Here is an 18,009-nt window from a genome sequence, read left to right as displayed (position 1 = left end):
CCCCACCCCCATCACAGTCAACTGTAATCTCCCTCCTTTCCTTCACTCAGAGAGCACTCACTTTTAATAACAAAGAAATAGTCATGAGGAGGGAACAAGCAGCCATCCCTCCAAGGCCGAGCATATGTAGAGTCCTCCTTCCTGCCTTTTCCACCAGAAACACCTAAAAGAATAAAATAACATGAAACTTCTGCTTTCCCTTTCATGAAGATACTGTATGAGCTACTTGAATCTGCTTTACTAAGAGGATACTTGCTACAGTTATATCTCCCTTTCTCCACCTTTAAGTTCAAAGCATCCTCTACAATCCTTTCTACGCCTCTCTTTCCCGTCCATCCCATACCTGCTTGTAGAGTGAAGACTACTCACGCCCATCATTCAGTGTATTTCTTTTCCCCAAAGAGAAATTAAACAACCACAAAAAAGGTTTAACTAAATGATGGTAGGGAGGTTGAAGGACATGCAATCCATCTTTGAACATCTGTAGCAAGAACTCCTCTTTTTTACTCCAAAATTATTAAATTAACTTACCGAAACCACAGTGAAGACAGTATTAACCACACCGGCACCAATGGTGGCATAGATTGGCTCTTGCACACCTGCATCTTTGAAGATTCCCGTTGAGTAATAGAATACCTAAACCAATAAACAAAAGGAGACGCGACTTTGAATCAGCAGTGCCTACCAGTTAAAAATAAATAAACTCAAAAACAAAACCTTCAAAAGTGTCAGGAGGCAAGGAGGTGTACTTCCCAGGGTTTCTTTGTTTAATTACAATATCCTTTTTTGCAAATATTCTGCATTCATCTCCATTCTCTTCTTAATTCTCAATTCTAGGTATTCATTTCTACTATTTTCCTTTATAGTGTGCTTATTCTGATTGCTCCATTTAGACTCTTTCGTATACCTACTTTATTAATTTGAATAAAGGTTTTAAGTCATACTAAGTGCTTTTTCAATGGCCCCTTTCCCAAATCCTCAAAGCATTGAGGTTTCCTTTTGATAGTGAAGAAACTGAGGTGTTCATTTAATCAGAAGCAGAGTTTAGCCTAGAATTCCTAGCCCTAAGCCCTTTCCATCTGTTTTAGGAAATAAAACCAGCCACTATTTTTGAACTTTTACTATTTGCTAGATACTGTGCTAAAATAAAGTGTAAGGCTGCTACCATAGTTAAAGAGATGTCAAAATATCGGACTCAGACCTCAAGATAGCAAGAGAACATTACCTAGATTACATAAGTTCAGTCTGTCACTCAGATTCAGTTTAGGAATTTATTATTTTGCTCCGAGTACTTGCCTCTATAGCAATATTCCTTGGATGTTTTTGATGAATATATGCCTCCACATTAGGATTTACCTCCTCAAGAAACAACTCGTCAAATTCCCACTAGCTAAAATAGAAACTATGCATATTTGTATTTTCTAAAATAAGATTAAGATTGTGCTTTTTTGAAACTGAGATTTATAGTGTTATCCTTATTGGAAACTGCTGCTCTGGGAGAGAAACAAGGGTGAGCTACTTAAAGCTGTTAAAAAAAGAATATATACACATACATTTCAAGCAAACTTCTTACAGTAACATTACCTTGCTATCTAATGCCATCAAGCTAAATTAAGCTAATCTCCACATCATCTCACCTAAAAGCAGTTTACTTTGCTAGGAAAACAAACACTATCTAACCTCCCACCCTTCTGCCTTTTTTAAGGGAAATTAGAAAACATTGTTTTCTCAAAGGTAGATTGCAAAAGTGATTTTATCTTTCAGAGACAAACAAGCAATTCCCAGGCCCCTACCCAAGATATGATTCAATAGAATCAAGACTCCCTCTCACCACTGCCTCAGGTAACTCTGAGTTAGACTACATACCCAGGGCAGAATCTGTTCACTGACTAAATTGGGAGACATCTTAGTCTAAAAGAAATGAATTTACACACCATTTCCTGAAGTGGAAGCAGTCTGTCCTGCAGAGTGCTCATCTATTATATGCAGTTTTCAGAGAGTGATCTCTCTCTGATCCTTTTATGCAGGGCTGGGAATAGGGTGAGGCAAGTGAGCTGCCTGGAGCACATAATTTGAGACACTCACTCTCAGAACCATGCACTCACACCAAAGTGCCTCACTTGCCTCTCCCTAGTTCCAGCTGTATTGCTCTGAAAGTCTTGGGCGTATATTTCATTCCAATGATTCTTTAAATGAGGAAATTTGAGATTGTTACCTGGGAGACTTTTTCAAACTCTCTTTCCTCCCAGGTGCTAATATATAAGCCTCCAACCCCTAATGAGAATCACTGTTATCTCAAATGCCAAGTGTATCCTTCTGGTGTGTCAGGCAAGAGAAAAGTCCAAGGACTAAACTACTATTTTAAGCACTAAGCATTTTGCAAAATTCTTTGTTACAAAATAATTTAATCACGTTGATCAAAAATTGACAGAAAACCCTGAGGGCATGAATCAGTATTTGTACAAGACATTCTTCATGTTGGAATATTTTATCTACGAGTCAATAGACTGTGTGGGAATAGCCTCTCTTTGCAAGACCAATACTCAAAATCAGGAAGCTGATGTTTGCATAGAATACAAGGGTTACCTGCCAAATGCCACCCAATTTAAATTACGATAGTCACTATTCTAGTTGTAAAAAATATATAGTGGTAAGGCCAGCTCTGAGTGAAGTTGCCAGCATCCTCCCAGACTTCTTAAACTGATTTCCTATCTGTTCCAGGACCTTACACTGATTTTAGACTATAGAGTCTTAGAAAAACAAAAACACTGAGATGCATAAATTCTAGGGTATACTTCGTATGGTTTACATGCGCATTGATGATATCACATTAGATACATCAATGTTAAAGAAGACTGGAAATAAAAAAAAATGAGTGGTCAAAAAAGATTAATGGATATTAGACAAATCTGAAACACATACATATTGAAAAAAGTCTAGAAGAGAACAAATGTTAACCATAAGTTCCAAAACTATGGGTGATTTAAAATTTTAATTTCATCTGTTTTCTTATTTTTCTACATGGAAAATAATCAACCTGGATAATTTTTCTGAGTGGTGGCTATGCAGCAAGCATTGTGAGGGACTTTAGATGCTGTATATGTGAGTAGGGGAGCAACAACTAAAAGGTGATGCTACTCACCTCTGTGGTCAGTTTTAAGTGAAATATCATAGGGCACCTTTGACACAAAAGTAGATACTCACAGCATTAATTCCAGAGAGCTGCTGAGAGAGCTGGAGCATGACGGCAATCATGAGGGGCTGTCTGTAGCTGGGTGATCTGAAGAGCTCCAGCACAGTGACTTGCTTTTCCTGGGCCATTCTAGCACTCTCATCTTTCATTTCTTGGATGTCCTGGTTCACATCCTGGGTGCCCCGCAACCGTTGGAGGACTAGTGAAAAGAACAAAGGGGAAAGGATAAAGTTAATGTGCTGTCCCAAATTTATCTTTCCTGTAAGATAGCTGGGAAGCAGCCAGAACCGGCCACACAAGATGAAGCAAGAAAGAGGCCTGGATATGGCGGATCAATCAGCTTCCATGCAGTACTTGCCTTCTCACCTCACTCTTTAGAAGCTGAAAGTTTTGGCTCATGGGTAATCAGAAAACTGTTTGCTTTAGTTTTGAGGGGGCAGGGAGGCAGGGAAAGATGACAAAAAAAAAATACATCCAACACCGTTAAACCACAACCCTAAAATTCCTAAAGGAAAGATGTGAAAGATACTCACTCTGCTTGGCATTCTCCTCTTCCTTTCTGTTAATGAGCAAGAATCTAGGGCTTTCAGGGCAAAATGGAAGGGCTGCACTTTGTAGGACAGCTGGAATGATGGTGAACCCCAGCAGCACAGGCCACAGCTCTTCAGACCCAAAGATGACTTCCAGACCAAATATCTAGAAACCAGACAAAGAGAATGCTATAAACCCCATAAGGTCACAAATTCATTAAAAAAAAAAAAAAAAAAAATCCATTCTTTTCCATTGTTGATCCTGATTGCTTTTTAAACTACTGTGAGCTATAGTAACACTTGAAACTTAAATATGGTTGAATATGTGCCAGACATTCTTCTGATTTCTTTACCTATGTTAATTCATTTAATGAGCCATGAAACTAACATTCATTAAGCATGAGAAGTCCTAGAGTACCTGGGCCACCAGAATGCCGATGACGATGCCCAGCTGGTTGAGAGTGCCAAAGGCACCCCGTAGAGCAGTAGGAGATATCTCTCCAATGTACATGGGCACAAAACCTGTGCACAGTCCGCAGAAGAGGCCAATAATCAAGCGGCCCAGGATCAGCATTTCAACCGACTTAGCTAATTTACAGAACCCCATAAGACAGCCACCAGCAACAGCCAATATGTTGACAATAAGCATCGAATTGCGCCTGTAAGGGTAAATCAAAGACAGGTGAGGTTAGCAAAACTGGCCCTAAATCTTTCCCCTTCATTCCTTATTCTGCTCTTCTCCAGGTTCATACATCTTTTCTTCTTTCTCTCTAATTCTTCTTTTCTACTGTTTATCAACAGAACGTTTCTAGGTAGAATAAGTAGGATCTATGGCTCTTATACCTGTATATGCAAAAAATTTGCCTAGAGAACTTGGTTAAGATTATCTGTGAGTCCCAGCTATAAATATAGGATTTTAGCAAGCATCCTAAGCCAGTAGTTCTCAAAGCAGTCCACAAAACAGCAGCAGCAGCTAGAAACTATCCCACCTGAGTCAGTAGATCTGACTCTGGGAGTGGGGCCCAGCAACCTTCTCAAAAGCTCTCCAGGTGATTCTGATGCCAGCTAAAGTTTGAGAACCCTAATTCTCATGTAGTTGGTGCATGAACACACTCAAGAGAAACTTTTGGACTGGTGCTCAGTCTTTTTGTGCTTCTTACTACATTTCATACAATATAGTTGCTTTATATTACCAACATACTGATGATAGAGTATTTCAAACAAGTTTTTCTGCATCACAGAAAATAATATGCAAAAGGATAATCAGCTTTGGCTGTCCTTCTCCAGGCTAGACTGGGGTGATGCTATTAATGATTAATGTTGATAACCATTATGAAATAATAAACTAATGCGTTTAAGTGGTAAATGTGAGAGGCAAAGACACTGAAATCGCTGATAGAAGGCTGAAATAAAAGATTAACACTGAAAAATTACTACAGGTATTGTGAAGAACCAGCTCCATTATACTTCACCAGTGATTCTTGACTTTGGTTATCCACTGGAATTCCTGGGGAGCTTTCAAAAATACTGATACATGGTTCTCATCCCCAGAGATGCTGATTTAATTGGCTTGCAGTATGACCTGGCACTGGGACTTTTAAAAGCTCCCCCAGGAGATCCTAAACATGCAGCCAAGGTGGAGAACCACTGTTAAGAGAAAAATTACTTCCTTCATTCCTTTCTGTTTCCTCACTCCTCTATTGGGTTCTTTTGCTAATAAAATAACAATAGGAAGAAAGCCATTATTAGTTACTGGAGGTCCCAATTAAAACTTTACTAACAGAAGGTAGCCTCACAAAACAAAACAAAATTTAAACATTATCAAATAGATTGCTTGATTAATTTTTTAAACTTGAATTCCATTTGCTTTCCAGCACATGTAATTAGCAAACTAAATGGTTCCTTCACCAGTCATTACTGAAAGTATTCTACCCTGTAACATGTTTTATTAAGCTAGCTTAGAGTGAGGAGATTCAATTTTCTTTCTCTGAGAAAAAAAAAAAAAATCAGTTATTTGGCCATAATCCGTATTTGCCATAGACCAAGGATTATAAAATATTTCCCATGGATCCTGCTTTGTAAAATAATGAAATCACTTGCATGGAATCCCAGAATTATTTATAAAAGCAAACAGCTTCTGACCTTGTAAATAAAATATGTCTCTGGAAAACTCCACATCTGACCTTATTAGTGAATAACTGAACGAGCCTAAGCTAGACTGCAAAGGCCAATCATTCACATGGCCCATCTCCTAAAAGGCTGGGTGAAAGCTACACAAGATAGTAGAGCTCCAAGCAAGAGGAGCCATATTTGGTGCCAGGTGGACCAGGTTTCCCTTGATTAGAATTTGGGGTGTTCTTATTCAAAAATACCATCACTTCCCTGCCCTAATTCTCAATACCTGTCCTGAACGCAACCAGTATAACCTGCTTCTTCACTCAGTTTTTGGTCAATACCTGCCAAAGCGGTTGACAAACAGTCCAACGGAGAAAGAGCCAATCATACCACCGACAGAGAAGACAGCCACAGACACGGACCAGAGGGAAGTGAGCAACATCGCTGAGGGAAGTTCATCTAACCTCATATCCAAAGTGTAATTGAGAAAGTCTCGTATGATCTGCAAAATAAAATGGTTGGCAGAAGGAGAGACTGTTACAGTTGGATGAGAACAAGAGCTTACCCTCCCTAACAGGACAGCATTTCAATTACTTTGTAAGTAGAGAATCAAAGATATGAATAGATGGGGATGAAAAGGACAGATAAAACACTGAAGTTAATGTTTGTTCTTGTTAGTTGCCTTCAGGTCCATTCCAACTCATGGAGATGCGATGTGTGCAGAGTAGAACTGCTCCAGAGGGTTTTCAAGGCTGTGACCCTTCAGAAGGAGATCACCAGGCCTGTCTTCTAAGGTGCCTCTGAGGTGGGTTTAAACTATCAACCTTTCAGCTAATAGAGCACTTAACCATTTGCACCACCCAGGGACCCAGAGTTAATGTTACTAGCTCTAAAAAGAGTAGTTTTTTATTTGTCCAGAAAATCCCAGTAGGTGGCAGTACGGATGTTCAGTGACTACCCCAGTCCTCTCCTAAAAGGCAAAAACCAAACCCATTGCTCTGGAGTAGATTCTCACTTACAGTGGCCCTCTGCGACAGAGTAGAACTGCCCCATTGGGTTTCCTAGGCTCTAAATCTTTATGGAAGCAGACTGCTACATCTTTCTTCTGTGGAGCCGACCTGACCTTTTGGTTAGCAGCGCTGCACTTAATCACTCCACCAGGACTCTTCTCCTAAGATGCAACCCTCCCTTATTTGTAACTATCTCTTGTTGTTAGGTGCCCTCCAGTCGACTCTTACTCTTACTCATAGCAACCCTACGTGACAGTGTAGAACTTCCCTGTAGGGTTTTCTTGGCTGTAATCATTACAAAAGCAGATCAGGTCTTTTCTCCATCTGAGCCACTGGTGAGTTGAAACCACTTCTGGTGGGTTCAAATCACTTCGGTTAGCAGCCCAGCACTTAACTATTGCACCACCAGGGCTCCTTAACTATCCCTTAAGGGTGTATCATCGTAGGGTGAAAGTAAGAATGGGTACAGTTCAGGGTAGTTAACAAATGAGTTTTTGCTTTGGTTAAATGACACAAGACTTCCCCACCAGTATATTCTCCATCCTAGCCAGGCTAGACACCAAGTTTGTCTTCAATTCTGAATTCCTGAAACTCTACTTAAAATAAAAGTAACTTCCCTACTACAAATTCTAACTCCAGTTGTCTAGTACTCACCAGCTCAGGAGCATTGATGACTCCAGTGTTGTAGCCAAACTGGAAAGAGCCGATTGTAGCAATGCTGATGGCAAAGACCAGAGAGGCGGTGACCTGGTGGGGGGAGGGGTATAATCCTTAACTCTCTTGATGATTGTCTCTGATTAATTAAGGAGATGTAGTAGGAGAGTTTGGACTATGAATAGTATGAGAATTAGGTGAAATTTAGGTAATGAATGGGAGTAACAAAGGAACAGATAGGTTATACTTACCAACTTATCTGGAGATACACAGAAAAGCATTTGTAGTTAACTTGGGAAAAGTAACCAGAAAATTTGCGAAGTTTAAGAGGAACTGGGTTGGACAGTTTGGAAGCATTTAAAAAACTGACCCAGGTAAAGGCAATGATAGAATTGTGCTCAGGAATATAACAAAGATCTAGGAGGGCAAGGGAAAGACAGCCTTAGGATTCCTAAGAACTGATTATTTTGAAAACAGCTAGACCCAGTGTAATCTCAACTACACCCTAGATTCCACAGAAGTCCTGAGTGATGGTGGTGGTGGTATATGTGAAGATTCTGGGCTACTCTTTAATAAAGTCCGTTACCTCTCTGGACCATGTAATTTGCTGTATCTACTCCCTGCATCCTGGCTCCATTTGAAACTCTTCTGCTATGTATATTGGATACTGTACTGCTATCCCTCACCCAGCAGGGGGAGAACACATGCTTACTCCCAACCCAACACATAGAAGACATTTCTTCGGGAGTGAAGGGGGTGAGGAGCAACTCAGACACCTTCTTACCCAGCAGGGAGTAATAATCCAAGTGGATGTTATCTTATCTTAGATTTCCACCTCAGGGCAGCTCAATTTTTACGCCTGATGCCATCTCTACACTCTCAACCCTGTCCACCGTTTTTTACCTTAAACTCCTTCTTTCTCTCTGGTCAGGCAGAGCTAAGCCTGGGAGCTTCAGCTCCGAGGGTTGATCTTGCCTGCGGCCTCCCAGTTCCAACTAGGCAGAAACACCCGAGGCTACAGCCAATGCATAGCAATTTTTTGTTTAACCTTTTTACCTTTAGTAGAAAGCTCTTCTTCCCCCCACCCCACATTATTCATTATCCTCAAGGTTCTTTACTTTCCATTTTTCATCCCTTCTCTTGTTTTCTTTTATTCTCAAGTCAGTTTATCTTAGTGAAAATATCTTCCTCCCTACAAACACTGCATACACAACAGACAATGATATATCAATATATCCAGCATTCAAATCATAACCACAATAGGAGGGTCACTCGGGAGTCTCTCTCCTTAGTATCCAAGAACTCTAGAGGGTATAGAACAGCTGGCAAGTCACTAATGCACACCCCCAAACGAATCCCAGGTCCCTCCAAAGAAATCCTCATGATGAACCTGAGAGCCACACTCATAAGCAACACAATCAACCAGCCCCCGACCCTATGGACACTCAATCGTTTCATCCTCAGTAGCGAATAATAATGTAAAATAAACCTGAGACACACACACAACTTCTCCAGGTGACTTTCCCCTAGGATGGGAAGGCGAAAATGAAAGGGACCAAGCCCTTTTTTGGATAAAACCTTCAAAGAGAACTGATGAAACTGTAGCATTGCAGGCTGAAGGAGAAATGAACAGGCCTTAGGATGACTTAGAAGAAAATAGAACACGACATCACCATTAAGGTTTGCCTTTCTAAGTGTCCCCCAAACAGACAAAAATAACCAGTAATTACATCATTCTTACCTTCTCTCTCCCCATGGCCCTAATTTAATTCTTTCTGAATCCTCAATAAAGATCTAGAAGTGGGATTCCAGAAACACCTCCTCCAGTCAAAAAAAGCTTCAAAACGTCCTTTTCAGCAGCAAGTTTTCTTCAGGTCCTCACTAACTCATATTCAATCCTCAACCCGTAAAGCATCTCAGGCTGAGATGTGCCAGTGACCTATTTATACTTTCTGCAAGGGGTGGAGCTACGAAGGGAGTCAAGCCCCTCAGCCCCCCCCTACTCCCCGCCCGCAAATAATCTTGTGACCTCTCGGAATTTTGTGACCTCAAATGTGGGTACTCTTTTTCTCCCGAAGCAAGCAGTAACTCCCTCCCCTCTCGCCCCTCCCGCCCCTCCCTCCCCTCCTTTTGAAACCACATCCTGCCAGCTTTCATCTTTACTCTTCTTTGCTTCTAATAGCAACCTCTTAGTTTCACAGACAAAATGCTACCAGAAGAGCCTGGAGGTAGAGCAAATACAGTTCTTTATTTTGGCTGTCGCTTCTGCTCAGGATTGAATCAACCTACAGACAGATGAGGATAAATGCTATTTATCAAGGCAAAGTCGAGTGCATGCTGCTATCAGAGAATTAAGGTTGTTTGAAGGAGTGTAAGCAAAAAAAATTTATAAACCCAAGAGTTTCATCAGCTGCTTTTTGGTTGGAGGCTGGGTTTATAATCTTGAAGGGGAGAGAAAGGCACTCTGAGAGAAGAAAAGTAAAGGGAGAGTTTGGCCTGTTTTTGGCTCTGATTTGCATAATCTCACCTAGGAGAAAGGAAACCTGAATTTCTAGGAGCCAGGCCAACTCTCCTGGGCCGCTGGAAAGAGAGGAACCAACTGCCCATGGGATACAATCCAAACTTCTTAATGTGGCATTCACCATACTGAATTCTACCCATTCTGCAACATTTTGCCTCTAGTTAGGATTGTAGCATCTAGCAGGGCTGGATTATCCTATAAACAAGGTAAGCACGGGCTTACCTTCCCACCAATCTGCAGTGCACAATTTCACCTGTCCACCACATCAAAGATGTGAAAACCACGTAAAATTGCCCACCACAGGTTAGCCAGTACATACAATTAAACCCATGCATACCCTGCTCAATGCAAGCCAGTACATATCGTGTTTACTGGTTAATCCACCGCTGGCATCTAGAGACACAATAGTTATCAAATTCAATTAAACAAACATTTGCTGAGCACAGACTATGTATCGGTACTCTCCAAGAAACTGGGGATTCATCAGTGAGCAGGACAAAAAAGTCTTGGCTCTCACAGAGTTTACGGATTTCCCTTACTTTTTCCACTTAAATAAAAGAAGAACAAGGCTAACCGATTCTCACACAACTGGAGTAGATTATCGCTATCTTATTAGTTAAGGACGTGAATTTCTTGAAAAAAGGGTGAGATAAATATCTGATTACTAGTCTATAACAGAAAATGGAAAGAGATGAGTAGAAAAAAGACAAAAAAGATGAAGAATGAGGGGAGAGACAGAAGAGGCTCCAGTCTGACAGTAAACAAAGTAAACCAACTTGGTTTGTAGTTAAAGGAGTTGGGTAAACGAGAGATATTATCAAGTCGAGATAACTATGGTCAAATTCCTAAGGGCCATTAATATGTAGCCTAGCAACCCTGTAGTACAAGAGGGTAAAAGAAGCAGGGTACCTAAATGGATAACATTTTTCTAAATGGTGAGCGGGAGGAAGTGCAGCTTCTTTTAGGGTTTTGGTTGAGGGTCTAGAATTCAAATTGATATTACTTAGAGACAAAACAAACCAGATTACGTTGTCTACTTCCCCAAATGAGATTTTCTAAGAAGATAATTAGCTGAGAATTGAGGGCCAGGGAAATGTGACAGACAAGAAAACTTTCCCAGATGTTACACTTCCCCTCCCCCATCCCACCCTTGCCTTCCAGGAAACACTGCACCTGGTGGCCCCTTTAGTTACCACAGCAACTGAAAGGAATTTAGTAGCCAAAGGAAAAAGAATATCCCGTACAGCAGTGCTGTCTGATAGAAACATAATGAGAGACACATATGTAATATTAAATTTTCTAGTAGTCACATTAAAAACTGGTTAAATAAGAGAAATTAATTTTAGTTAATATATTTTATTTAACCTAATATACCCCAAATACTACCATTTTAGCATGTAATCAATAGAAAATTATTATTTTACATTCTCTTTTTCCATACTAAGTCTTTGAAATCCAGTGTGTATTTTAAACTTACAAAAATCTCCATTTTAGACTCTAAATTTTCTACAGTTAAAGTGAAATGCAGTCTTACCAAATCAACAAGGTTGTGTTTAACAAAAATATTTTACATTGCCTCAGTTTTAAAACAAAAACTCTAAAGTCAGGGAATGCAGAGCCTTAGGCACTTTGAGGTAAAGACAGGGGAAATTGCCTCCTTCACAGAACAATGGAAATGGCATTTGAAGGCCTACAAAAAAGCTAGTGACTGTTCTAAAGACGGCCAAAGTGAGTTCTACTGTCTGCTTGCATTTATAACATTCCTCACAAAGGACAACTTTTGTTACAACATGTTTATCTTTTAATCTTTCTTAATCTGGCTAGGTGTGGACAGAATTCATTTGAATCTGAAAACACTGTAGAAAATAAGCCCTCAGGGTGAAGAAAGAAATAATTTGAGAAATGTTGATTTTCCTGCCTAAACTGGGTTCAACCGTTCTTCATTACAAATAATTCCAAAGGACCTAATCCCAGCTCATGGATCTTTATCATTTTCTAAAGTGTTCCCCTCCACCAATCTTTCCTTCAAAATTTAATCCATCCCCCTCCAGTGCTGGATGAATTACCCTAAATCAAAATTGTAATCATATCAATCTTCTAATCAAAAACCTTCAAAGGCTACTGAATAAAGTCTAGACCAGCACTGTCCAATATAAATATAATGTGGGCCACATAGATAATTTAAAATTTTCCAGTAGCCTCATTAAAAAAAAAAATTAAAATCAATGGGTTAATTTTAATATTATATTTTATTTAACCTAGTATATCCAAAATAGTCTAATTTCAACATGTAATCAATATAAAAATTATTAGTGATACATTTTACGTTTTTTTTGTACTAGGTCTTTGAAATCCAGTATGTATTTTACACTTACAGCACATCTCAATTGGGACACTAAAATTTTAACCATTAAAGTAAAATGTATTTCCATTAAAACAATAAAGTTATGTTTAACAGAAAAAATATTTTCTATTGCTTCAGTTTTTTAAATATGATATTAAATGGATTCAAATGGAATAAAATTAACAATTCAGTTCCTCAGTCCCACAAGCCACATTTCAAGTGCTCAATACCCACATGTGACTAGTGGCTACTATACTGGACAATGCAGGTCTTGATTCCTTAGTATGGCCCTAACCTATTATTCCAATCTTATATAGAATATAAAAACCAAAAAAAAAAAAAAAGCCAAACCCATTGCCATCTAGTCGACTCCGATTCATAGCAACTCTATAGGACAGAGTAGAACTGCCCCACAGGGTTTCCAAGGAACGGCTGGTGGATTCAAACTGCTAGCCTTTTGGTTAGCAGCTGTAGCGCTTAACCACTATGCCACCAGGGCTCCATAATATACAACCAAATAATAATAATAATTTAGAAGTATATCTACCCTTTACCCAACCAAACTAACTTATTTATCAATTTTTCAAACAGGTCTCATTTCCTGCCTTACAGTTTTTACTCTGCTATTGTCTCAGCTTTAAAACAAAACAAAACAAAAACAAAAAACTGTTTCATCCCTGCCTGCAAAAAAATTTTTCTCATCTGTCTTAGTTATCTAGCGCCGCTATAACAGAAATACCATAAGTGGATGGCTTCAACAAACAGAAATTTATGCTTTCACAGTATAGTAGGCTAGAAGTCCAAATTCAGATCAGCTTCAGGGGAAAGTCTTCTCTCTTTGTTGGCTCTGGAGGAAGGTCCTTGTCATCAGTCTTTTCCCTGGACTAGGAGCTTCTCAGTGTAGGGATCCTGAGTTCAAAGGACGCACTCTGCTCCTGGCACTAGTTTCTCGGTGGTATGAGGTCCCCATGTCTCTCTGCTTGCTTCTCTCTTTTATATCTCGAAAGAGATTGACTCAAAATACAACCTAATCTTGTAGATTGAGTCCTGTCTCATTAACATAACATTAACATAACTGCCTCAAATCCTGCCTCACTAACATCATAGAGGAAATAAAACACAGGTAAACTCACTAACATCATACATAGGAAAATCACATCAGATGACAAAATGGTTGACAATCACACAATACTGGGAATCACGTCCTAGCCAAGTTGAAACATTTTTGGGAGACACAATTCAATCCATAACACCATCCTTCAAGGGTTAATTCAAATGCAAAATCCTCCCAGCCAAAGCAAACCGTCTAAAGATTATGCATGTCTTTCCATACTTAATAATCCTGTCTTCAATTTTATTTTATTTTTTTTATTGTGCTTTAAGTGAAAGTGGTGCCCTGGTGGTGTTACAGTGGGTGAGAGCTCGGCTGCTAACCAAAAGGTTAGTAGTTTGAATCCACCAGCCCCTCCTCAGAAACCCTATGGGACAATTCTACTTTGTCCTATAAGGTCACTCTGAGTCAGAATCAACTCGACGGCGACGGGATTTTTTTAGGTGAAAGTTTACAGAACAAACTAATTTCTCATTAAACAATTAATACGCAAATTATTCTATGACGTTGGTTGCCAACCCCTTCTCCACCCCAGTTCCTTGTTTCCATTTGTCCCGTTTTCCTGTCTCTTCCTGCCTTCTCGTCTTTGTTTTTGGGCTGGTATGCTCATTTCATGTCACTTACATGACTGAACTATGAAGCACGTTCCTCACATCTTATTGTTTGCCCTATAGACGTGTCTAATCTTTGGCTGAAGGGTGAATCCTGGGAGTGACTTCACTACTGAGTTAAAAGGGTGTCCGGGGGCCATACTCATGAGATTTCTCCAATCTTTGTCAGACCAGCAAGTCTGGTCTTTTTTTTTTTTTTTTTTTTGTGAACCTGAATTTTGTTCTACATTTTTCTCGTGCTCTGTCCGGGAACTTCTATTGTGATGCCTGTCAAAGCAGCCAGTAGTTGTAAGTGGGCACCACCTAGTTGTTCTGGGCTCAGTCTGGAGGAGGTTGTGGTAGTTGTGGTCCATTATCTATTTTCAATTCTAGATAGCTAGGTTGGAATTCCTTGGGAGCATGATCTGGGTTGGTTATTTCTGTCTGGCCCAGGATAGGATCCTAATATAAGCTGGCTGATCAGTGTTGGGTTGCCTGTGGAAGTATGTGGAAGTTGCAGGTCGATGAAACACCCAGTGAAAGCCTTTCAAGGGGATGCAGGATACAGACAGTAGAATACAAGTAGGAACTCCTTCAAATTTTAACTGAAGAGTTACCTCTTCTAAGAACTTTCCTTGATTGTCTGCTTCCATTGCATCCTGTGTAATTTAACTGTCTTCTTTGTCTCCTCAATTCACATGCGAATCCCTTAAGGGCTGGGATTTTGTGTTCATCTCTGTTCCCAGGCACTTCACATAATAGGAGGAGTATGCAGAATGAATGAACAAATGAGCTCACTAAAATATATCAATAATTGAATTCCCACTAAAGCATTTGGCTAAAAAAGAGGACTAATAGAGTCATATTTTTACTGGCCACAAAAACAGAAATAAGGTTGGCAGTGGAAGCAAGGCTAGTGAGTACCATAAAAAAAATTAAAAAAAAATCCAACTCATAGCAACCCTATCGGAGTAGAACTTCCCCATAGGGTTTCAAAGGGGCAAGGGTGGATTGGAACTGATGACCTTTTTGTTAGCAGCTGAGCTTTTAACCACTATGCCACCAGGGCTCCACTAGTGAGTACATTAACCCTAGATTGAAATCCTAACCCTTTACCTGTGGAGGGGCCCTGCTGGTGCAGTGGTTAATGGATGTCAGAAGAGACTCTAAAACTTGCTCTTGAATGTAGAGTAGCTAAAGCAAAAGGAAGAAATGATGAAGTAATAGAGCTGAACAGAAGATTTCAAAGGCATCTAGAGAAGACAAAGTATTATAATGAAATGTGCAAAGACCTGGAGTTAGAAAACCAAAAGGCAAGACACGCTTGGCATTTCTCAAGCTGAAAGAACTGAGGAAAAAATTCAAGCCTCAACTTGCAATATTGAAGGGTTCTATGGGCAAAATACTGAACGACGCAGGAAGCATCAAAAGAAAACGGAAGGAATACACAGAGTCACTGTACCAAAAAGAATTGGCTGACTTTCAACCATTTCAGGAGGTAGCGTATGATCAAGAACTGATAGTATTGAAGGAAGACGGCAAGCTGCACGGAAGGCATTGGTGAAAAACAAGGCTCCAGGAATTGACGAAATACCAGTTGAGGTGTTTCAACAAACAGATGCAGCACTGGAGGTGCTCAGTCATCATGCCAAGAAATTTGGAAGACAGCTACCTGGCCAACTGACTGGAAGAAATCCATATCTGTGTCCATTCCAAAGAAAGGTGATCCAACAGAATGCAGAAAGTATCGAACAATATCATTAATATCACGCGCAAGTAAAATTTTGCTTAAGATAATACAAAAACTGTTGCAGCAGTATATCAACAGGGAACTGCCAGAAATTCAAGCCAGATTCAGAAGAGGACATGGAATGAGGGATATCACTGTTAATGTCAGATAGATCTTGGCTGAAAGCAGAGAATACCAGAAAGATGTTTACATGTGTTTTATTGACTGCACAAAGGCATTCGACTGTGTAGATCATAGCAAGCTATGGATAACATTTTGAAGAATGGGAATTTCAGAACACATAATTGTGCTCATGCGGAACCTGTAGATAGACCAAGATGCAGTAGTTTGAACAGAACAAGGGATTACTGCGTGTTTTAAAGTCAGGAAAGGTGTGTGTCAGGGTTGTATTCTTTCACCATACTTACTTAATCTGTATGCTGAGCAAATAATCCAAGAAACTGGACAATATGAAGAAGGACTATATGAAGGATTGGAGGAAGACCCATTAACAACCTGTAATATGCAGTAATATGCAGATGGCACAACCTTGTTTGCTGAATGCTAAGAGAACTTGAAGCACTTACTGATGAAGATCAAAGCCTACAGCCTTCAGTGTGGATTACACCTCAACATAAAGAAAACAAAAATCCTCACAACTGGACCAATAAGCAACATCATGATAAACGGAGAAAATATTGAAGTTGTTAAGGATTTCATTTTACTTGGATCCACAATCATCACCCATGGAAGCAGCAGTCAAGAAATCAAAAGACGTACTACATTGGGAAAATCTTCTGCAAAACATCTCTTTAAAGTGTTGACAAGCAAAGATGTCACTTTGAGGACTAAGGTGTGCCTGAGCCAAGTCATGGTATTTTCAATTGCCTCATATACATGTGAAAGCTGGACAATGAATAAGAAGACAGAAGAAGTTGATGCCTTTGAATTATGGTGTTGGCGAAGAATGTTGAATGTACCATGGACTTTTGGAAGCATGAACAAATCTGTCTTAGAAGAAGTACAACCAGAGTGTTCCTTGGAAGCGAGAATGGCGAGAGTTTGTCTCACATACTCTGGACACGTTATCAGGAGGTACCATTCCCTGGAGAAGGACATCATACTTGGTAAAGTAGAGGGTCATTGAAAAAGAGGAAGACCCTTAACGAAATGGATTGACTCAGTGGCTGCAACAATGGGATCAAACAGCAATGATTGCGAGGATGGTGCAGGGCCAGGCAGTGTTTCGTTCTGTTGTACACAGGGTCGCTATGAGTTGGAACCTACTTCATGGCACCTAACAGCAACAACAATACCCTCTTTGCCTGAACTACTAAATACTAAAGCCAGTCTTAACTAACCACAAAGCGAAACATTTGGCGAAAAATTTCAATCTGTACCTCACCTGCTATATCTGTAAAGGGTATCTGATCAAGCCAACTATGGTGACAGACTGCCTCCATATGTTCTCTAAGACTTGTATTGTCCAATACTTTGAAGATAGCAATGATTGTCTAAGGTGTGGCAACCATGTTTAAGAGACAAATCCATTAGAAATACTGAGGTTGGATAATAAACTAGAGGACATTATATTTAAACTGATTCCTGGACTACAAGAATAATAATTTGAGCATGAATCTGAATTTTTGAAGAAAAATGGGCCTCAAGAAAATGGACAATATGATACTTCAAAGGTTGACAAATCTAAAGTAGATGAGAAAGGTGATGAAAATCAAGATGGTAAAGACAATCACAGAAGTGACTCCAAAATTGTCTAGATTGTTTACATAACAATGGACAATGTGGAAAAGGGTTTAATGAAGAAATTCATTAAATGTTCTACCTGTGTAACTGGGAACGATTATAAAATTTCTAAGTTTAAAACTCAAACTTCCAAGTCCTTATAAGCTGCATGTGCTGTGCAACGGTGAAACTATGGGGAAGGAACATACTATGGAATTAATCTAAAAGACAAAATGGTAAAAGAGCAGACTTACTGGTCTGACAGAGACTGGAGGAACCCCCGAGACTATGACCCCCGAACACCCTGCTAACTCAGAACTGAAGCCACTCCCAACTTTCAGCCAATGATTAGACAGGTCTATAAAATAAACAATAACACATGTGAGGAACGTGCTTCTTAGTTCAATTAAGTATACAAGACCAGATGGGCAATACCAGCCTAAAAGTAAAGATGAGAAGGCAGGAAGGG

General features: G+C 39.8%; 1 protein-coding gene and 1 pseudogene across 3 annotated transcripts in view; one reads left to right on the top strand and one right to left on the bottom strand.

Moving 5' to 3' along the window:
- LOC101361469 (solute carrier family 2, facilitated glucose transporter member 3) overlaps positions 1-9,444 on the bottom strand; it is a 13,380-nt gene extending 3,936 nt beyond the window's left edge. Inside the window, exons 1-8 of one of the 3 annotated variants that reach the window (XM_004387252.2) lie at positions 9,244-9,444; positions 7,503-7,595; positions 6,180-6,340; positions 4,142-4,382; positions 3,727-3,889; positions 3,205-3,392; positions 532-636; positions 62-163 (exon numbers count right to left, since the gene is read on the bottom strand). In XM_004387252.2, coding sequence (XP_004387309.1) covers positions 62-163; positions 532-636; positions 3,205-3,392; positions 3,727-3,889; positions 4,142-4,382; positions 6,180-6,340; positions 7,503-7,595; positions 9,244-9,258 — 1,068 coding nt within the window. In that variant the 5' untranslated portion in view covers positions 9,259-9,444. The remainder of the gene's footprint in view (positions 1-61; positions 164-531; positions 637-3,204; positions 3,393-3,726; positions 3,890-4,141; positions 4,383-6,179; positions 6,341-7,502; positions 7,596-9,243) is intronic. The other 2 variants (XM_023741531.1, XM_023741532.1) reach the window with 2 other exon arrangements.
- Positions 9,445-11,633: 2,189 nt separating this feature from the next.
- On the top strand, positions 11,634-17,780 carry LOC101346951 (polycomb group RING finger protein 5 pseudogene; annotated as a pseudogene).
- Positions 17,781-18,009: the final 229 nt, after the last annotated feature.

This window comes from Trichechus manatus, unplaced genomic scaffold, assembly GCF_000243295.1.
Source record: "Trichechus manatus latirostris isolate Lorelei unplaced genomic scaffold, TriManLat1.0 scaffold00182, whole genome shotgun sequence".
Taxonomy (NCBI): Eukaryota; Metazoa; Chordata; class Mammalia; order Sirenia; family Trichechidae; genus Trichechus; species Trichechus manatus.
The sequence above is the reverse complement of the archived record's forward strand: the minus strand, read 5'-3'. Positions and strand labels throughout refer to the sequence as shown.